Source organism: Triturus cristatus, chromosome 7 (assembly GCF_964204655.1).
Source record: "Triturus cristatus chromosome 7, aTriCri1.1, whole genome shotgun sequence".
Taxonomy (NCBI): Eukaryota; Metazoa; Chordata; class Amphibia; order Caudata; family Salamandridae; genus Triturus; species Triturus cristatus.
Genome location: NC_140590.1, coordinates 1525640284 through 1525663568, shown reverse-complemented (window position 1 = coordinate 1525663568; position 23285 = coordinate 1525640284). Strand labels below are relative to the sequence as shown.

The 23285-nt window shown below is 44.7% G+C and overlaps 1 protein-coding gene across 1 annotated transcript in view; it reads left to right on the top strand.

Annotated features, from left to right (window-relative positions):
- ZBP1 (Z-DNA binding protein 1) overlaps positions 1-23285 on the top strand; it is a 208640-nt gene that overhangs the window by 177342 nt on the left and 8013 nt on the right. The window contains exon 7 of the mRNA XM_085619293.1: positions 7418-7636. Coding sequence (XP_085475419.1) covers positions 7418-7636 — 219 coding nt within the window. The remainder of the gene's footprint in view (positions 1-7417; positions 7637-23285) is intronic.

Genomic DNA, 23285 nt, shown 5'->3' with positions numbered 1-23285 from the left:
TAAAAAGAAATCCACTTGTCCCTGCTGGTGCCAAGTAGTGAGGTGACAAATTATGGCAGCATTCTCAATATGGACGAACCCAGATATGTTGGTACGATCACTGTCAGACAGTGCTTGGGAACCCACTAGGTAAGTTAAAAGACCCCTCACACACCAACCTAGTTGGTGTCATGCTTCATCATTGGGGTCCCAACCGGGTGGCCGAATGCCCCCCGGTTGTACTACGATGCTTGACTACAGCGAAATACAAGCCACGGAAACTCACTTTAAAGCCACACTCTCCTCATTCAAAAAAGACTGGATGAAACCAATAAAGAAATCAACGAATACAAAGAGGGCCTCACTCAAAGCAAAATTACCAAATTCCAGAAGGATCTGAAAAGATTCTCCTACGCAAAGACCTGCCCCTACGCCGAAGCTGACTACCAACCACCCCACCGTGCTGACACGTCAGGTACATCCTCGGACGAGGACTCGTCAGTAAGCAGTGGCTCCAGCAACAACAGCTACCGAAGACGCCAGCAAGGCAGAGGTGGACAGTCAGGATGGAAACAGCCATGGTCCCAAGGACCCCAGGGACCCAATATACTATACCCACCTATGTACCCTCCCGTACATCCACAATTTGGCTACGGTTGGAACCCACCTTTTGGACCCCCACTACCATACATGAACCAGAACCAACCACAGTCGTTTTTAGGGAGAGGCCGACGAGGACGCGGAAGGAGACGCAGAGGGAACATGGTACACTGGCAAGACAATCCACAGCAGGGAGCTCAGACAAGGAGCCAAACCAGAGACCAACAACCAGGCCCGAGCACACGCTGAGCCTTGTTACTAACCTCTCCAAACATGTCTTAACATCTACAGAAGTAGCCATCCTAGAAAAAGGACTTGGCTATGCCCCGACAACCAAACTTGACAAGTTTAAACTGCACTGCGAACTAGCAGAATTCTTTCGTAAACTCAAGCTCAAGGCTTTCTTTGAGAATGCCCCCACACTCACTGATTCAGGAGACCAAGGGGACACCACCCTAAGACTTAAGTCTTCCTTCATACCTCCACCCAGCTCCACACCGCCCGAAATTTTGGTATACGAGCAAACAGTGTTTAAAGAAATAGAAGCCCTCAAAGAACCTCACACGTTCCAAAACACAAGCAAGACAGAACAAATGGCCCTACAATCACTGAAGAACAACCCAGAGATCATTATCAAACCAGCTGATAAAGGGGGAGGTACGGTAATACTCAATAAAGATGACTATCACCGAGAATGTGAGCGCCTATTAAATGACACCAAGAACTACGAGTTGCTCACACATGACCCCACCTCCTCCCTGAAAACTCGCATACAATCTATAGTGGACGATGCGGAACACACTGGCCAGATATCGAAGAATGAGGCAAAATTCCTCACAACCACACAAGGCAGAATACCATATTTCTATACTGTTCCTAAAATCCACAAGAACAAAACTCCTCCCCCTGGACGCCCCATCGTCTCAGGCATCGGGTCCCTATTAGAACCCTTGTCACGCTTCTGTGATCACTTCTTGCAACCATTGGTTCAGTCCACCAGCACATACCTCAAAGATACTAAAGACCTTCTAGGACTCCTAGCGGACATACACTACGATCCTAACACTTCCTTTCTAGTGTCACTTGATGTAGAGAGCTTGTACACTAGCCTCCCTCAAGATGATACCCTTAAAGTATTAGAAGAGGCTCTCAATGACTTCGATGGGGAGCGTTTTCGCCCCCAGCATAGCGGGCTTGTACGTATTCCATTTTGAGACCAAACATCTCCTCAATAACAATTTACCACGCATTCCTCAAATTAAATTTTACAAACGATACATTGATGACATCCTTCTGATCTGGGAGGGATCAGAAGAATCACTGGCCTCTTTCTGTGAGTGGATCAACACATGTGACCCCAACCTCAGGTTCACACACAGCTCAGACAGGCACCAGACCACCTTCCTGGACCTAGACATAAAAGCAGCATCAGGAGGCCTGATGAGCAAGACTCACTTCAAACCTACGGCTCGCAATTCCCTACTACACTTTACCAGTTTCCACCCCCGAGCCCTCCGCGAAAACCTACCGTATGGCCAATTCCTTCGTCTCCGCAGAAATTGCAGTGACACCAAGGATTACAAGGTACAGGCAACCGACCTTTGCCACAAGCTGCACCAACGAGGTTACCCACAAAACATAACCAAGACAGCCAACAAGAGGGCCAGAAACCAAAATCGCGATGGCTTACTGGAAAACTACATGAAGGAACCCACAAGTCCGCCGCTTACATGCGTGACTACCTACAATACGGTTACCAACAAGGTTGCCCAAATTATTAGGAAGAACTGGAGAATCCTGAACACGGGAAATCTCAACTGGGAACCTCCCCTCCTATCAAACAAAAGAGCCAGAACCATTAAGGACACCATAGTATCCACTAGACCTTCTCTCCCTCCCAGACCCACCAACACGGTCCTCAACGCCTGGGGCCTTCCCAACATCAAAGGGCATTTCCCGTGCGGCAATTGCAGTGTCTGCCATATCACCGAGATGACCAAACACCTGAATCTTGAACCTGGTAAAACATGGGAACTACGCAAGCACACGAACTGCAACACAGAAAATGTTGTGTACCGGATAACTTGCCCATGCAACCTAATCTATATTGGCATGACCACTCGCAAAATAAAAACCAGGATCTGTGAGCATCGCAGCACAATACGCTGCAAGAAAAACACCACGAAAATGACCAACCATTTCCTAGAAAAAGGCCACACAACCAATGATATGAGATGGGTTGTCCTAGAGGCTTTAGACCACAACCTACCCAACATCCAGAGTCGCCTCTTGGAACACGAACAAAGATGGATATATCGTCTGTCCAGCCACACCATTGGCTTAAATGACAATATCCCCTGGAACAGCCTCAGGAGATCCTAACCTCGCTTATTTCACCTATTGGTTGGACCTACTTAAGCCACCATACACATATTCCATTCCGGGCACCCAGTCCTTCACATGCCTGGCAATACCTATAGCCTCCTATTTTTGCCTTATGTCCCTCTGGCGCCCTCAAACATGTTGTTTTGCTCCATACTTAGTCTTCAACACCAATACAGCCGTTAATGCCCCTTTCCCCTCCTGGCATCCACGTGCCCGGCACTGTTTCCTTTCACATTGGTCCGCCGCAACCACAGCGCGGCACCAAGGCCCTTCTGTGCACGCGTGCTTGATCAGCGACCACCACGCATGCGCGGTAGTCCCGCTTTCTTCCACGCATGCGCGTGCAGCCAACACACCGGCCTGGCACATGCGCAGGCCTCTTTCCCCAGCTCGCGACCTCCGGACAGACAGCACGTACCCCATGGAGTCAATCACTACTTAAACTCCCACCACCTTGGATCCCTCACCATCCGGGACACGGGAGACCTCAGTAGGTGCCATGCGGGTGCAGCTCCACGACCAAGTAAGGTGACGCGCGCTTTTCCTCGTTGGATTGCATCTGCTTTCCACGTGCAGCCTCTCATGCTCGCCATTACCTCTCTCCTCACAGAACCTGTGACTCGAGGAGCGCACTCCTCCCGCATCCTGAGCAGCGATCATACTCAGCCATGGTGTAATTTTCTTTTACTTACCTCCTCCTTCCCCAGCGCGTCGCACAGGGGTACTCCACCCCTCTCTCATACCCAGCACCTAGCAAGCAACGCGCACTGCCTCCCGGCAAGTGCGGGAAGGGGTACCTTCCTGTACATGAACAACCCTCCCCTGCACACAGACACCCTTGCAATCTGGTGCAAGGATGCCTGCGTTGGCGCAAAGTCGTGAAACGTAGCGCCATCGCAGGGGGAAACGCCAGGCTGCACCACATTCTTGAGAATAGGTTGCAGCCTCGCGTTTACGAAGTGGCGGTGAGAGGCGTTAAGCGTAACGCCTTTCACCACCACTTCATTGAGAATAGCCCCCTCTGTGTGTTCCCTAATTGAGAGAGCTTTGATTGCTGCAGACTAGCAGGGGAGGAACACCTCCACCCATTTCCTACTGGCTGAGGCATTTGTGTTAAGCAAGGCAGTAGAAAAAGGTGTATCGTCTGAAAGCAGAAAGTGCCAAGTCTTCGAGACATCTTAAGAAACTTTTCTGAGGAGGAATATAGAAACAGGGGTGACAATTAACATCAACGAACAAAGGGTAAACGGAATAAAAAGAGTTTTACTCCAAATTGAAAATGCAGATCCTGAATTCTGGCAGCTAATTTAAGAAAATGAGTATTGGACAGCATTGCTGAATTTCAACCATTGATTCATAATTATACTTGTTGAAGTCACCCATTTTAAGGTCTGGGTGGACATTGCATTTGTTTTCAAGACCTGCTGTTTACATTGCACGTAGAGTAGGAGTTGGGTCAGCTAATTCAAGCACTAGCCTTTTCTGGATCAGCCTTTTTCAGCCTTTGGCATACTAGATCAGCCTTTGGCATACTAGATCAGCCCAGAAGAGTATTTCTCTCCCACTGTCATACTATTGGCTGCTTGAGTATATCCTTTCTCCTCCTATGGGGTGCACACATTGCAATGCATGAGGAACTATTTTACATCTAAAAAGAACACATAGCTATCATACATTTTGTCATATTAACATTCATATCTCATAGATGTACTGTAAACAGAACGCACTCCTTTTTTGTATTGCAATAGGGATATATTTTTTTAAAAAATTGTCATGACTCGATACCAGCAATAAGTCACCGATACCACACCACTACCAATATAATCATCACTAATACCATACCACACCACACCACATCAACAGCAATAATACTGCCAAAGCCGCCTACACCAATATCAATACCACTACTACCACCATCATCAAAACCACCACCACAAAAACTACCTTGAGCAAGCACAACTCTCATCCCAGTCACATGGGTGAAAATAAAGCAGTAAGCATCAAGAAATGTACTGGAAGGGTGCTTTGATTGCTTTGGTAAGAAGAATGCAGGTAGAGTTCGCGTTTAATTGAAAGCTCGTTTATGCACCCATTTTAGAGTCTAAAACATTCTGAACCAATTGCACCATGCAGTGAACTCCCTGTCTCCCCCTGTGAACCCTTTCCAACCCTTCCATCAACCAGACCTCTTCTCGCCCTGGCTGTGGTTAGCCGCAAACATTCTTCCAAGTCTTACAATGCAGGATCTTCATGGCCGCCAGCTGCGCATCATGGACACCTGGGTCTGGAGGCATCCATGGCATAAAATAATAAAGAATCAGAAAATAATCTGTTCTGGCACAGACATGCTAGGCTTCTCCTGGGTGCATCATTCAGGTTACAATCCTGCCTGTTTCTGCCAAAGTGAGTTACTATTTTTTCCTAGGATAGATCCTACACAGGTTGTCGACTGCTCACTTCTGTTGCATTCATGGATAATTCATCGCCATCTGTTCTCTTGGTGTCCACGAGACACGGTGCTGAGATGCTGCTGCTTGGCAGAGCGTATTGTACATGACTCATGGAGACAAGGAGACACTTACTTGAGGATGTTCATGACAATCGCAGAGGCATTTTTGAGAGAAACTGGAACACCAAGCAGAGGGCGGATGGGAACACCGCCAGTCCACGAAACGCAGTGTATGACAGACAAACGAGAAGATTTGACTGGTGTATATTCTCTAGAGACCAGTAGTAGTAGTAGTTCTTCTTTTTATTATTCGTCGTCCTTCTTCTACTTCTTCGTAGTAGCAGCTACTGCTATGGTCTTCATTATGCTTATTACTTTTATGGACAAGATCTGGGCTAAAGATCCTGCACACTCTTCTGCCTGCACATGATTTCCTTATTTAGTGCATTAAATGCTCAGCTAGCACTAGATGCTCTGCGTGTTTCTACTGAACTAACCCATTCCTTATTTATAAGGCAAACGAGTTTGACTGGATTTAGGAATTAAATTATGCCGAAATTTATGTAGGGCAATAATCATGCATAGTGCATATTTTGGAGTTATGCCTTTGCAACAGATTTGTTTTAATGTTTTGCACTTTATGTTTTCACTTGGAACTCCCAGATCTATCTTTATGTCCAGTCTTGGGAATGATATTCTGTCTCATGTGCCTCATACTCTCTGAGCATGACTGCATTAAAGTATGCAACCTTACTTGACACTGCCTCAATGGCTTAATACCTCATTGATTTTCAGTGGCTTCTAACAATTCGTTGAATTGATTTCATGATATCCTGCGACTCGTACAGAGACATTTGCCAGAAAAACCCACCTCACTTAGCCACCTTACTCCACCACTGCTGGTGGGAAAAGATATTTCAAATATCCCTGCTGTTAGAAACACCCAAGATTGAAAAACCAGGTCTGTCTACTAGTGTTGAACGTATTCACCGTTTTTTTGTTTTTTTAACAAATCTTTTTATGGAACATAATAAAAACAAAGTGCAGTGTGCAGTACGGTAGTCAAAGAGAAAGGTTGACAAAGACATCATGCAATACAGTTCCATGTCATGAACAATCAATTCACTAGATCGCCGGACAGTACTAAATGGTCTTTTATGAGAGTTCTTGCACGATCTGGTGGCCGGTCTGCTCCCCACCCATACACCCCCTCCCATTACTTTACAGATCCCTATAAGCGACCCATTGATGCCACACTTTCTCCCATTTCTTGGGGCAGCCCCTGCAATTTCCCGACCTCCTCTAGCATATCACTGTCCCACAGTGAGGTACGTTCCGTCAGCTGGTTGTCCCAGCCAAGAAATCTGTTAGCCCCTTTCCACGCATCCAACACTGCTTTTCTAAGGGGGGCATGGACTTTTCAGCACATTTACAAAACAAGGGGGCCGGGTAGCCACGAGTGCTCATCACCAGGTGATCAACCCGATATGCCGGGTCGTCCCGGTCCCCAAAAGCCCAGTCATTTATTACTAACAATTGTGGCGCCCAATAGTATTTCTGAAGATCCCTGCCTCGTTCCCCTGTGCAAGGTGAAGGGGTGGGAAACTGAGTCATTCACAATCACTCTGGTTGAAGGGCAGCTATAAAGCAGCTTGATCTACGATTGAAATTGGGGGCCAAATCCAAATCTATCCAAGACGGCGAACAAGTAGTGCCACTCGATGCTGTCGAACACCATACTCGCGTCTATGGACAGCAGTGCAGCGTCGTATCTTCCATTTTAAGACCACTGCCTTCCTAGCCTAGCGCTACACTTATGAACATATTTCATGTCTCAACTGTTTGTAATCAGAACACTTCTTTAACCAGAGTGAGACTTCTCATGTAGTGAGTGTGGAGGGCCATATTGCAGAGATTATCTGCCCTTGATTGCTAATATCCATGAGTGACTCATAAGTGCAGCCTTCTCACCAAACTATAGCTAATTCAATATGTTTTATGTAGGTTCTGATGCAGATTCACTTTCATGCGACACTGGATCATCATCAGAAGATGCCGATACAACTTACACAATAACAAGGGATCAGAAATCTGCCCAGAACATCACCATAAGAGACTCTGCAGTCAAGAATACTGTCATTGCCAATGATACCCAAGTGATACTTGGTGATGGCTTCGACGACCATCTGTCCCCGCTGCTCTCGAGATTGAGACTCAATGAAGGTATGCATCTATTATCTATGATGTACTATTTCTGTTTAGTCTTCCTCTGAAAATGCTATGAAATGTGATGCTGAAACAATTGCAAAAAAAATTAATTTATTAGGGGTGGGTGGAGTGTTTTGTTCTGCCCACGGAATTGGTGGAATTCTGGTCACTCCTTATTACTCTTTAATGCAGTGTTTGGGTGAAATTCTGCCAAACGCCGTGTGGCAGAATTTTTCTCCAGGGATGTTCCAGAACATATGAGAGAGATTTGGCATCCCCAAGCATGATTTTCTAGTGAGGGCAGTCGCAGTCACAGGACTGCCATTCGAGGAGATCAACTGCTGCTCGAGTGGATTTTTTTACTCAATCTGCAGCAAATTCAACCCGAATGGCTGCACGCTCTTGCACAACACATGGTGGCATTTGCGCTGATTTTCAGCGCAACTCGCGCTACCGGTGCTCAGTTGCAGCAGAAGCAGTGCGAGCTCCATATTTCCTGCCCGTAGGTAGAACTCCCCGGAATGGTGTGGAGTAATTGTGTAACCCCGCAGAATTCTACAGAGTGAAACTCAGAGTTGCGCCCACCCCTAAAATAAATGCTTCAAAGATTATGAGGTAATCATTCTATTGAATTATTTCCGGCCCAGTTGATCCAATTCCCCTTTCTTTCATTTGTGTGTGTTGATGAGCATTTCACCCCCTCTGGCACTTACAATGTTAAGAATCTCATTATCATGTTAAGAATCTCATTATCATATTTGAATAAGACATTACATTTGCAGCAAAAACTTCTTATATGTGGAACACCCTATGAAATAGAGGGCAAAATTCAACGAACATCAAGTAAAACATGAAGAACAAAGAACACAACAGCCCATGGCCACTTTGCAGGAAATCCAACAAAAGTGACACGCACCAACTTTTCAAAATCTGTCTGTCCTGCCCAAACAGACAGAAAACCTTATGAAACTGTGTCTACACATTTTGTATCATTTTTTTCCCTGACATAGAGCAACGAAGGAATGCAAGAAGGTCTGCAGAAAAGTATCAGAATACATTCATGTATAAAATAGCCCTTGTGCAGGTTTTGGGTTGGTTATGACAATGAAACTCCTACCAGTGGGATTTATTCCACTCTGGCCAATGGTGCTGGGACTTGTGGTGCAGGAGGTGCTGCTGCACTCCCATAAAACTTGAAAGAGTTTATCTTGAGAATGACCAACGAAGGACCACTCAATTTTTTTCTGGCATTTGTTGTGTTTACTAAAACAGGCTGCCACCTAGCCCCTGTGCCTTTAGTGGCATGGCGTTAGTTCCAGCACCCCCACGCTAAAAATGGTTCCAGCACCGCTGACTCTGGCATGCCGTATTAACACAAAATAGCAAGCCATCAGCAAAAAGCACATTGTATTATGTGCACAGTGAAATGAAGATGCCTCTCACAATAGAATTTTTGGGAAGCTCTTAGCAAAGTCCAACTGTCCTCATCGCAGTCCTTACGCACGTGATGTGCCTCTGACAAGATTTAGGCAGCACACTTTCCTTTTAATTCATTGTCCCTCCTCAATCCTATGCTTTAAGTACCTATTTTCCACCTCAAAGACTGTCTCGTCTATCCCAAGCAGCCCCCAACTGGTCAAAGACCCACCCAAGCAGAGATGGTGGAAGGTAGAAAGGTACACAAGAACTATGAGGCGGAAAATAAAGGCTCATTGTAATAAAGCAACCCACTAAGCAATCACACAATTCTGCACTAGCCAGCATCAGTCTTTACTTGTAAGGAAATAAAAAGCATTGTCAAATCTTTGACTATACAGCCATCGCCGACCTAACGTTTTACTATACCCATTAAACGTATTACACAGCACAAGATTACTCAGAGCCCGGTACACAAAGGTAAAGTTAGACCAAAAGTGTAACTTAGACCAAAAGTCTAACTCTACTACTTTTCGGTATTCACAAAGGTAAGTTACCTCTAGTAAGTTTACTACTAGTAGACTTACCCCTAGTAAAGTTACTACTAGTAAAGGCACTAGTAGTAACTTACCTTTGTGAATACTGAAAAGTAGTAAAGTCAGACTTTTGACCAAAAGTCTAACTACCTTTGCGAATCGACCCACATACAGCACACGCATTGAGGGACGAATTAATAAAGGTGAACTTAGACAATAAGTGTAACTTAGACCAAAAGTCTAACTTTACTACTTTTCGGTATTCACAAAGGTAAGCTACTACTAGTAATTTTACTACTAGTAACTTGAGTTTCTAGTAGTAAATTTAGACTTTTGGTGTAACTTTACCTTTGTGAACAGGGCACTGAATGTGGGCAGCCTAGAGCCAGGACTACTGGAATTATGAGGCAGTGCAGGACCAATTTATGCACTAAGGTTGACTAAATTATGCAGCGAGAAGCGACAAATGTTGCGGCAATTATGCCATGCCTTTCTGAAGAACGGTAAATACATGTCATACTTGCTATAGTCACTAAGACGATTTAAGACACCGGACCTTAAAAAGACAGCAACATATTTTGATTCGGTCAACTCTGACTGCCCCGTGGAAATAACCGCTGCTTTGAAAACAGGGTCTGATGAGAATAAGAATGCGTGTTGTTTGAAATAAAAGAATATCTTGACCTCTCCATGCGGCAATCCCCCAAAGAGTGATATTTACACCCTCTCTGTACCACTGTCATTTATTTATATGGCTAATTACAACAATCTACTCTTGAATGTGAAGTCTCAGGCATGGCACTGCAAACAATGATTATTTTACTAACTTTTGATCCATTTGAGTTAAAAGCCAAATATCTTTCTTGATAAAAAAAATGCACATTATGCAGCAAATGATGGATTGTATAGTGAGTGCTGCAAATTCATATTTTTATTTATAAAAACACAGCAGATGCATAGTCAAGTTTTCTCCATGGACATGAATGAGAGCTAATTTCTTTGGAAACATCTCCGCCAAAATAAAATCTCTGGTTCTGAATGAACAATGCAATTGGGCCCACTTTTGACAGTCCCTATTCTTTTCAACCCATTTTCTAGCCATTTCTATGACCAATATGAGCAAGTACTGCTCATATTGGCCAAAAAACCCTACAGACGTTTCTGACCAGAATCGTGAAAAGACAATGCGATGGGTGCCATGAAATGGCTGTGCAATTAAGTTAAATTCTAAGCATCCTTTGAACATACATCCTAGTGAGCTATACAACACTGAAGATTCCAGATATATGGAAAAAAGAAGAAAAACTGTCTTGTCAGTGATAAATGGGGAAAATATCTTACGAATGTGTCCATGAAATAATGACAGCTGTGGGTCTACATCCAAACATTTCACAAAGTCTTCAAGAGAAAGTTAAAGTAAGCTTTGCTGATAAGGAGCCTAAGGGTACATACTTCAAGTTCTGAAGATGGACAATACATCTACAACTATGCAATTACCAAAAAGGCAAGAGAGCAGGGCATACACTTGCCTAAGTGCTTGCAAACCTCCTCCACATGTCTGAATGCTTTATGAGTTGTTACCTGTACTGAAAGGAAAGACACAGCTAGCCACACAAAAAACTATTCCTCAAAATATCTAACATCTTCAACAAATCACAAACAAAAGGTAATCGTGATAGTCGTAATTGCCCCATGAAGAAAAGAAGATAATGAACTGAAACAGAATCTACCACCTTTTACTCCTGGATGTCCAAAGTCACCTCTCTAGAACACAAACAATGCAGGAGACCATAAATTCCAGGTTACAAGCAAACCAGGTGAATGGCCTGATGAGGAACAAGCGAGAAAGCAGAGAGAAAGTGTTCTGGATGGGAGTCACCATGCTGGAAGACATGAAATGTGTAATTGAAGGAAAAAACATGACATCCACAACTATTCTTCTATCATGACAATTCTACCCACCTGAACTTGGTGGACCTTCAACCACCATTTGGTGATCAAAGATGATGTAAAGAAGGTGAACAACAATTCCATCAGCCATAAGCATATTGCAATACCTGCCCGGCTGACGTGCTTGTTGGATGGGTGCAAGCTCTTGGGCAAAAAGCAATGGTCTCCAAAGCAAAGATGTACATTCTACTATTGCACCATCACAATGACCACTTGAAGATCCAGGTATAACTCCATCAAAGATGATAATACCAAACTCAACTCACCACTTATGTACATGTGTGGAAAAATCCTGACCCACATATAGGCAAGTATCTTTTCCATTAATTCGCTCATTGTGCCAATACCACCAAGGAAAAAGAAGTAGCACCTACTCGATGATTAATGTAGAACTGGCCCGCTTGCTTTGACCACCGACAAGCACACTACAGCCCCTCTGCAGATTTACGACAGTCAGTAGATCCTGGAAAGTAGTTTTCAGCTCAAAAAATGACCTTCATCAACTGTGAATGCAATTCAAGCTCATAAGGCTCAAATGGAATTAGTCATCAGCACTAACTGGGCACTCCAAGACGTCCTCACATCCCTCGATTGCTGGAATAAGTTAATTACTGTCAAATTGAGCCAAAGAAGTGAAGTATCTGCAATTGATGCCTTGCACAAATGAGAAACTCATCTCCAAGCGGGCATGAATTCTTGAATCCAAGGAATGACTGTAATATGTGCAGAAATGTTTCCTTTTATTGTCAGCCATAGTTGATCCATTACTTGTTTACATCCATTCATTAAAAGGATGGCAACCATGTCTAAAGCTTAAGTTGACCTGCAGGAGGTTCTAATACATGTCCAGGGTTCGTGCAAAAAACACAGCTCAGATAAATTTGACTGTCTCACCGAACCCAAAGCACAGCACATTGCACACAGATCCCTCATTACAAAATCAAAGCCACCCTTAACAAGGCTACCTTCAACATGTGCCTTACAGAAGCAAAGCTCACTTCAAAGCGGTCAACCACTGCATTAGCCCACTACCATTTCATTCTAGACCACAATCATTCAACAAATGCTACACCACCAACTGTGTTATTTACTGCAAGGTAAACACAAGTAGATCCCACTTTGACAACTTGAAACATCCATTCTGGCTTCAACCCTGCATTGCTACATCCACCTGTCGATAACCTTCGGCTTTTGCATGTTGACTTACCAATATCCACAACTCTCGCAAGGCCCCTTCTTTGGTACAGGGAATCATGGGGTTTTCCTTGCATCCCCACTACCAAGTTGGGAATCCTAAGATCCCATAAGCTCTCCATTTTCTGTGGAATACTCACCCGGTCCATCCTCTCCCCATCAACTCCATCCTCAATGTAGAATCACTTCACTTCTTTCTAACCAGGAACTAGATCAAGGTCACTCTGTATGCTGGCAATATGCATACCTCAAAATCTCCTCAGCTCAAGCTATTCAGCAACTCAAATTCTGCGACTAACAGAGTTAGAATGGGATGGTAACCATGTACCAAAAACGTAACCAGACAAAGACAGAATGCCTCCTGCTCCGATTTATGCCTGGCTAACTGTAATGAACCATGCAGTTGATTGTAAATGCAAAATCTATTGAATTCACACTTTAGCGGGATCTGTAATTCAAGAATATAGCATGCTACAACGCATGCAAATACATTGCGTTCTGTAACAACACGGTCGTTACAACAACCGCGTTGTTACAACGCAATGCCATTACTACACAAGTCCAATCCAATCCAAACAGCTTTATTCGACAAAAGTCATAAAAGCGAGACAAAACAAGTACAGGTACAGAATACACAAATAAATTTAGCAGAAAGACAATATAAAAACGATACTGTTTAAAATATTTACAAGTTTTAAAAATGCATATAATAAAAAATCATTGGGTGTAACATACCGGACATCTGACTTTACTAACTGTTACACTTGGTTCTTATAATCCATACCCACCCCAGGAATTTAGCAACAGCCACAACAATTACCGGGTCGGTGCAGGTGCGAAGAAGTCTTCCTGCTTCAGCACTCTGTCTAGTACACAATAGTTGGCAAACGGGTTTCAACCATACACGCCTCGGGGCCAAATAGGCAGGGCATACAAAAAACATATGCGCTAATGTTTCCACCTGAGATTTGCAGAAGGAGCATAAATTACTTTTCTTAGGTTCCCACCGGCCTACAAATGAATTTAAGGGCAACGCTCCCACCCGCATCTGGAAAAATAATTTCCTATCTAAAACTTTGGTTACAAGATCCCAAAAATGTTCTAGCCTAGGGACAGATTTGATATTCATGAATTCGTCAGAAAGCGAAAGGGGTTTAGTGGCAAGAAATACCTTTGTGTTGATCAACTCCCAATATTTCTCCTTCAGGAGAGCTTTAGATGGGAAAGTAGCTACCGTAGGGTTCTCCCAAAGATCGCTCAACCCCAGAGCCTCAAGGGATTTTCTAGTTTCATTAAGCCAAGCAATCTTCCGGGAGCCCACCAGCGACATTATATCAAGAAAACCCTCTGCATGCTGTGCCAACGCCGGAGTGGTCCATAGGCGACGCCAATAAAGGATAGGTCGAAGCCTGGCTACATCAGCTATAGAGTTCTTCCCAAGGTCGTACCTTAAGGGAACTATAGGTGTGCTCTGCGGGAGAGAAGTGATACTACGCAGGAACTTGTTTTCCGAGATGGTTAAGGAAGACAAGTTCTCGTACCCCCACAGTTCCGCATCATAAAGAGCCGAGCTCACTGCTTTAGCACTATAGACCTGTAACACAGGTCTAATAGGCTTCGAAGGAGACTTTTTAAATTCAGCGGCTAATACTCCAACAAGCTGCCTATGTTTTAGAGTAGTCAGATTTCTCTGTAGCTTCCATGCAAAATTGTTTTGGATATTGACTCCAAGATAATTAAAAGCCTGTACTTGTTCTAGTGGATTATTGAACAAAACAAATTGATTTCTAAAAGATTTATGTGGCCTGAATACCATAAGCTTAGTTTTTTTAATATTGACCTCCAGGCCACGATCAACACAAAAGGACTCAAAAATATTTAATGAACGCTGAAGTCCGCCAGGTGTTTTAGCAATTAGAAACGTGTCGTCAGCGAGCATTAGAATAGGGACCTTTGTGTTGCCAAGAATGGGAGCATCAACGTGAGCTTTCAAAAGACGATCCGCTATGTCGTTGATATATAGGGAAAATAAAGTGGGGGCCATTGCACAACCTTGCCTGACACCTCTCTGGACCGGAAAATCCTCAGTCAACGTGCCCTGGCCACCCCATCTGATTCTAGCCGAATTATCTGCGTGAAGCCTCTGGATTAAGGACAACAATCCGCCATGAAGCCCCAGATCTTTTAGAGTCTGCCATAGTTTCGAACGAGGGACTAAGTCAAAGGCGGCCCTTAGGTCCACAAACACTGCATACAAATTTCCCTTACCCAAGACCACAGTCTTCCAATAAAGGAGAATAAAACGGAAGACTTGGTCAACAGTGCTAATGTGCTGGCGGAATCCTGCTTGAAATGGGGATAAAATATTATTTGACGCAATCCAGAGATGGGCACGATTTAAAATCAGTCTACCAGTAATCTTCTGGATAGCGTCAATCAAGCTGATAGGCCGATAATTCTCAGGAAGCGAGCGGTCTCCCTTTTTGTACACCGGAATTATTTCCGCCGCTTTCCATGAGCTTGGAATAGGGGTACCATGTGCCATCGCATTAGCAATCAGCTGTATATATCTCCCCCATTTTAGCTTGTCATCCAGGAAGACATCCGCAGGAACACCGTCCGGGCCAGGAGCCTTGCCAGATGCCACTCCTACCAATGCTAGATCCACCTCAGAGATAGAAAAATTATCTTCTGGATTAAACAACTGGGGGGACCCATAGCTATCAGAAAGATCAGTAGGGGAAGCATACTGCGGTTTAAAATACTCCACCCACTTCTCTTGCGAGACATTGTTTTGGGGACACTCAGGCTGCGCACCAGAACCCCACTTTACAATGCTCCAGAATAATTTACTATCATTCCGAAGACTTGCTTCGAGGAGGTCCTCCCACTTTTTACCATCCCATTGGCATTTAGCCTTAGCGACACAGCTCTTGTAGATGATTCTTCTGTGACGAACCAGGCTTACATCGCCACCCTTCAGGGCAGACCCAAGCGATAGCCTTGCCTCCCTGCATTCTTTATTATACCAAGAGGCTTGTTGGTTAACGCCTCTTGGTCCTGGTCTCGCTTTTGTGAGGAAATAGGATTTCAGACTTGCAAATAAACTATCGTGCGCTGATGTTAGGTCCCTCAAGTTCCCCTCAGAGGCAAAAACTGACTCAATAGCAATGATGGAACCATCCACCTCCTCTATAATTTTTGATAAGGTGGTAGGGTTCCCCATAAGTCCGGACCATCTCAAACGGCGCATGTCGTTAGATGACACCACCGCGGGAGGGGACAACTCCCTGGCCTCAACAGGACCACAGTCTACCTTCCACCATTTATGTAATAAACAGAGAGGGTTGTGATCGCTCTCTGGAAGGGACACTATTTCCATATCAACAAGGGAGTGCCATAATTTCATATCAGCCAAAATTTAATCAATTCGACTCCTACTCAGCCCGTTGTTAAATGTGCAGGCACCCTCACGATCGCTTGGCATCCTACCATTCAGAGCCCTCAGGCCCCTTTCCATACAAAGGGAATTAATCTGAATGGCAACTTCTGGCCATCTTGATATAGGGGACAACTCCAGGGGAGGGATACCCCCACATAACTCTTCACTATCCTGTGGGTCCCACTTATTATCGACAAGAGGTTCAAATGATACATTAAAGTCACCTGCAACGATGATGAAGGTGTCAGCTGAATAAAGATCAAACAGGCGAAGTAGGTCATCAATGACCGAAGATTTTACACCTCTGGAGCCCCTTACGTACACATTATATATGTCGTTTATACCTAGTGATCCAAGATCTAACCTCAACAGTTGAATGTCTCTACTTCCCGTGTGGAAAAGCTTGGTGGTCAAACACAATTTGCTTCTTAACCAGATAGTTAAACCCCCTGATGGACGCCCATGGGATCCCTTGGTTGCCGGGATGTGACAATTTAGGTAGCCCATAAAAAAACGTGGTTCGAGAAGCCAAGTCTCCTGGAATATACAAATGTCCATTGAGTTAATAAAAACTACCCAATCAGAAATAGCTAGCTTGGAATTTAAACCAGCAATATTCCAAGAACAAAGAGAGCCACCAGCCAGAGGAAAACCGGCAGTATCAGGGATGGTAAGTTGCGAATCTGCTAAAGGGCTAATGGCGGATGAATCAAGCCCCTGACAGGATTCCGGGGCAGAGACAGAATGACTGCTACTCAAGGTTATAGCCACTTGGTGGACGGGTATAGAATAGGGGTCAATGCAAGGGTCAGCCATAGTGGACTCCTGGTTCTCAGTGTCCCTCACCCTCTCACCCCTGTCCCAAAAACCAGCACCCCCCTCATTGTATAGTCAGTCATTGATATCCAGGGATGAACCAACTACGTCCCTATCGCTGCATTGGCCACGCTTCGACCCCCATAGATCATGCGAGGGGTAGCTTCGCAGTTGGATGGAGGAACCTTCTGGGGGACAAGTTCTAAACTCAAGAGAAAGAAGATTTTCGGCGAGGTAATTGCTTTTAAGAGTTAGTTCGATGCAATCAACAGAGACCCTGGATGAAGAAAGTCTAATAGCTCTGGAGATATCCTCCCTAATGACTGAACGACAGCCCCTCACATGTCTCAACCAGTGGATCGCCTTGTTAGTCAGCGACTCGGGAGACTCGGTGCCGCCGTTAGATGGCAGTTTGGGAACATTGGTCATATAAATTTTGTTGGAACAATCAACGGCGTAGCCCTTGGGTGGGACATTACGATCACCCCGGCCCACCAGGGACCCCTGTTCCAAAGTGTCAGGGTCACTTCCCACGCCCAGCCTCTTTGTACGACTTGTTCTGTCCTGCAAAGTACATTTGGTATTGACTGTTGAGCGAACCAAAATGTGGTTCGTGTCGGCCTGAACTGCATTACTATAGGTAACATAACCTTTAGAGCGAGGATTAAAAAGTCCTGGCCTGTCAGCCTGCGTTCCTAAGGGTTTTTCTGGAGCTGGAGAGGGGTTAGGTATAATAATGCCAGAGGCGGGGCGTGGGACAACAGAACACAACCCTGCTTTGCTAGTCAAAGACTATCACTAATTTCAGTGCGCTGACTTCATCTCTCAACAAGTTAACCGTTTTTATAAGATCTAATAAGGGATTAACAGATAAGTCGATAGAATTACCTAAGGGGATTGTGGGGGAATGCGACAAAGGTTCAGATGGAACCCCATTGGTAACAACCTGCTCATTCATCAAAGGAGAAAACCTGTTAAAGCAAGGAACAGCAGGAGCACTGCTCTGAGTATCAGCTGGAGCAAACAATGGAGAGCTAACCCCAACAATCGAACCCTCGGGTACATCCACTTTACTAACCCCCTTGGCAACTCTTGCAGTGGGCTTACAACGAAACATTTCCGGCACAATAAGTGCTGGCAGAGAGTTAACATGTCCAGAGTCAGCAGAAGATGGAACAGTGACCAGGCTATCGTCCGCCGGTGACTGGTCGGATCCCAAAATGGCCTCACACTCCCCCACTAGGACACCAATACGTGACAAAGTCCCCTCCGGATCGGGCTGTTTTCCAGCACGTCGCGGCTTCCTGATTTTCCGGACTTTAGGCAAAGAACTATTACCCCCTGTTCCCCCATAGCTCTCGGCTAGCTTTCTCTTGCCCATTCGGGAAGCAGTGGCAGCAACGTTGGAAATGTCAAAGGGGCACAACAGCAAGCAAGCACCACACAAGATATCAAATCACCTTAGATTGGAGAGCCACTCCTCAGAGGCTTTGCAGAATACAGCCAAGGGGGTGGCCCAGCCCGGCCTCCTCCGGCCTCAGACGGCCCGCCCTTTGCCCGGCGCCGCCCGCGCGCGTCCCGCGATGTGGAGGGAGCCGTTCGATTTTAGCGCCTCCGGGCGCGGAAGTGCCTGCGGGTGGGGGCGGAGTCTCCAGGAAACCTGGGAGCCGTAGTCCTGTGCTCCCAACGTGTAGCAGCAAACCAACAGTGGCAGCGTCGGTCGAGAAAACAAACATCAGCCGCCCCAGCACAAGGAAGAGAGCGTCTGAGCCCTCGAGCTCCACTACGATGACCAGGTAAGGAGCCTGCCTCTCGCGCTCAAATTCACCAAGTCATTACATCGATTTGCAATAGATGGCGCTGTAACATTAAGAATGTATAATTTACTATTCCAACTCCAGCCTACGTAACAGTAGGGAAGGTGTTGAAATAGTAAATTATACTATTCCTTATGTTAGAGCACCATCTACTGCAAGTCAATGTTATGACTTGCGTAGTAATGGCACTGCGTTGTAACAACGCGGTCGTTGTAACAAGCGCATTGTAATGGCATCGCGGTTTAATGACCGTGATGTAAAGGTTGTTTCCCGTAATTCAAAGTACACATTGCCAAGAAAATGAAGACAACATAGTAGCAGCTTGCTAGTCTAAATAATTGCAAACCTTTCATACCCGAGTCCACTTTAAGAGAACAATGCATGTCCTGGTCCATCCCCAGTGATAAAGGCAATGACCTACTCTATTTATCTCCACTCAGCGCTCTGTGGTTGACACCAGGATGTCACTAGGAACACTACTTCACACTACAAATCTGTATCACCAGCTTCAGAGCCCTTCCTAGGACAACGCTGGCACCACTGAAAGCATCCTACATCCTACGAGCATGTCATGAGAGGCCTGAAGAATTTCTGCCATGACTGTCCCCCTCCATGCCTTTATCATCTTCAAAACTGGTTCTGCCGCCTACAAAGCCTTTCGAACCAGCACACCAGCAGACCTAATTGACAAACTTTTCCCTTATCCGGACAGCGACACATCAGTTACGTGGACATTGACCGTGGCCAAAAAAATGCAGGTAGGAAAAGGCCATGTAGGATCTGGAACAGCATCCTCACTGTTCCCAGAAGACACCCGCCATCCTCCTACAATTCTGAAAGAAATTAAAGACAAATGGGCCTCATTTATGGGCTTTTTGCCACATGGCAGCACAACAGGCCTTGCTGCTGCGCAGCCCTACGGCAAAAGTAAAGGGCAGGAATTTGCGGTCCTTTTCCCCTGCCCCAGTGCACAATGGGCTGCAGTGCGCCAATGCAGGCACCTTTGCACCATGGTGCAAGGGTGCCTGCTTTGCGGGATGATTATTTCACAAGATAATCACAAGAGGCTTTTTCCCCTTTCTATTCTGCATTTTGCAGCCCACATAAAAAGAGGAAAAACAAGGAGAAATAAAGATATTTCTCCTCGTTGTGCTTCCCTTATGCCTCCCCTGGGGAGGTGTGCGTTTTTGGCACTGCCTCAGACTTACGATTTCTTGTAAATCTGGGGCAGTGTCAAAAAAAGCCATGGATGTTGCTGGGAACGCCCCCAGCAACACCCATGGAACGCCCCTTTCGCGCAATTTTCTGCGTCAAAGGGGCACATATTTATAAGGCCATGAAAAGCCACGTAACATGGCTTTACATTGCCTTATAAATATGCCAGTGGCACATTGCACCACCAGAACTTTAAAAAAGTGACATTCCGGCGGGGCAAAAGGGCCAGCAAATGAGGCCCTATCTGTTTAGAGAATACAACCTCTCAGCATGCACATAGTAGGAACCCTTTTTCCCTTACTATATTGAGTGCTTCCTTGTTCCAAAAGTAGTTCCCTTTATACAAATAGCTCTACATACACACAAATTCCAGGTGTTGTGACAAGGGAAGGATTGAGGTCTTGAATTGGTGAAGTATGGATCAAATGATTGCTCAAGTACAAGTGAACTTATGCCTCATACCCATTCAGAAGACAGCCCTGGAGCACGCAACTTGGTTAACACCAGGAGCAACGGCAGGCAGTACTGAAAAATTATAGATGAGAGCTTAACCAGATTTAGAGCGGTGCGATGGGTGCCACCGCACCGGGCACTGAGCACAGGGGGCCTTGCATTTTAAAATATCTAATGGGCTCTAAAGCGCTTGCTGGGAGTCTTTTGTGTCCCCAGAAATTTTCAGTCATTAATAAAAATGTCAAGATAGCTCTGGTGACTAATGTACCTGCTGGAGAGTTCTGAGTTATGTCTAGCTGCAGCTTCGACTCATGGTAAAGTAGCACATAGGTTTAATGTGACTAATGCAAAGCATGTGTAACATGCAAACCACACAATTGTATTTTATATCGATAGCTCAGTGGGTTACTGCTTTTGTCATAGATTTTTGTTGTCGCTCGCACTTCATAAATTACAATCCTTCTAAAATAGCACAGTGAGCTTATGAACTGATATTTAGAACCTTATGTTTCTTTTGTTGCTGAAAAGAGTTGGATTGGCTAGAAATAAATCTTATTAGTAGAGGCAACCCCAGCCACTGTGTTATGTTTTAAATGCCGAGTTTGTGCTTATTCGGACCAAACAATTTTAAAATATACTGCTTACCGATAAGGGCGACACGTGACTCCTATACCTTGTTTCCGCATTTTCTTATGTAACATTTCCTATAAATGTAGTTACACAGGTATGCCCTGATTACGAGTGGGTTAGTGTTTTGTAACCCCTGCAAAATTTCGGCAGGTCAAACCTGCCGTAATTTAACAGGAGAAAAGTATACAGTATTTACTGTACCATGCAGAGTTTGGTGGGGTAAGCACAAAAATCTGTATGGTATTCCCCAGAATTTTTTGTTATGTGTTATCGCATACAAACCCTGCGGCATCGTTATTTATGAGGGGGAATATTCGCTTCAATTCCTTCAAACTCATAATCAGGGCATTATATGATTCATTGTCTCTGTATAATGTGTGAGTGATAGAAAGTGCTCTAACACCCTACATTGTAATGAGCAGTGCTATAAAAGAAATTAAATACATGTGAGAGAAGAGCTATGAAGGGATGAGGGACTCCCTTGGAGGCTGGTAGTGAGGGAATCCGTGGAGAAGGTCATTGGGAGGCACCAACAAAGATTGTCACACCGGGCACCACCAGTGCTGAAACGTGCCCTGGTGGAGAGGGAGCGTAGGTATATCCACATACACTACTACAAAACAATGAGGGAGGGTAGAGGTATAAGGAAATGGACTTGTCCTCCACGAAGTAATCAGATAACCAAAAGAGAGTCCCTCCCGGAGAGATAGAGAGGAAGTGTTACCTCTTTTTAAGGCAGGGAAAGAAAACGTTTTTTTTAAATAACTCTCACCCCCCAGGGTTGCCCCATGGTGGCATGCTTCATCATAGGGTTCCTCCCTGCCCTACTAAGGACAGGGGCATGCTGCTACAATCCGAGACGTAGGAGCACTTAATAAAAGGATGTTCCTATACACCTATGTGGTTTCTAGTTATTAGAATGGATTACTTATATAAGAAACAAGTGGTGAGGTAAAAATATTGGACTAGTAGGAAAAAATTACTTTATTCGCTCCTCCAGTTTGATATGTTTAAAATATGGGGATTATGGGAAACGTTACTGGTGTTTGACCTACCGTTTCCTTGGTCGACAGTTTCCAGCCTTACCCCAAGGCTTTTCTTCTGGACCTTCAAGAAGAAAATACTCCGACTCCTAAAGTTAGATTTTAACTCATATATAACAATAACACAAACTGAAAAATTAAATATCACACAGCACCTAATTGTTCTGTTTAAATTCCAAAATTCATGCTTTGAGACCATGAATGGGCCTCATGAGTCCAGAGGGAAAAGAGGGATGTCTGTAGTCAAACCTATTTTAAGGCTACTCCCTCGCTGAACAACCTGACCTGATCGCCCGAGAATACATTCACATCATACGGATCATTAGCTGTTGAAAGATAGCTGTAAGTCAACCAGGCCCGTCTTGAAAATTATCCTTGGCAAGGGTTCCACTTTGAAGAGAAGATGGTAGCCAAAACGATTCACTCCCTTCAAGTGCATCACTGGTGAAAATACCTCAACATTCGTCATAATTTGGCGAAGTGAACCATCCTCATGGCATCCTTACCCAGAAATATTGGACTTGCAACAGAGGAGTAGTTCTCAGCTAATCTCTTGAACGGGGAGTTGGATCATCATGTTGTCTTGAGGGAGTATTTAGAACTTGAAGCGACACTGCTTTTTTGCTTGGGGACACTGAGGGTTATCTTTCTTGAGCTATCTTATAGTATTGAGTTCACATAAATGAATTCTGATTAGCAACATTCTTTGAATCAATTTGATTAGAATGAAATAATAAGACAGAATGCTCATTTGTTTGAACTACTTTTTCCAGAATGTAAACTGTTTGAAAACAATGCCCAGGTATTTAGCAGCTTCTTTTGCAAAACAACGGGTCCTATTATTTTTTCAAAGTAAGGAAGGCATGAAACCCTCAGCTACACCCAGGTTTAACCATGCAGAACACCTCACACTGTACCTCACATTTAAATTGTGTTTTCTACTTAACATGCACAAAAGAGATGTTTTATGGCATGGGAAAAGTTGGCAATTGCCCAGGGCTCCCACCTTCTAAGGAGCTCCGTAGTAAGTGATGTTTCGCGGTTTCTATAATTTTTGTATTACTGTTATTGATTTCTCCTTGAGAACCTCCCTCCTTTTCTCTTTCTGCTTGTACCACTCACTCTGTGTCTATACCCAATGCCATGTAAAGG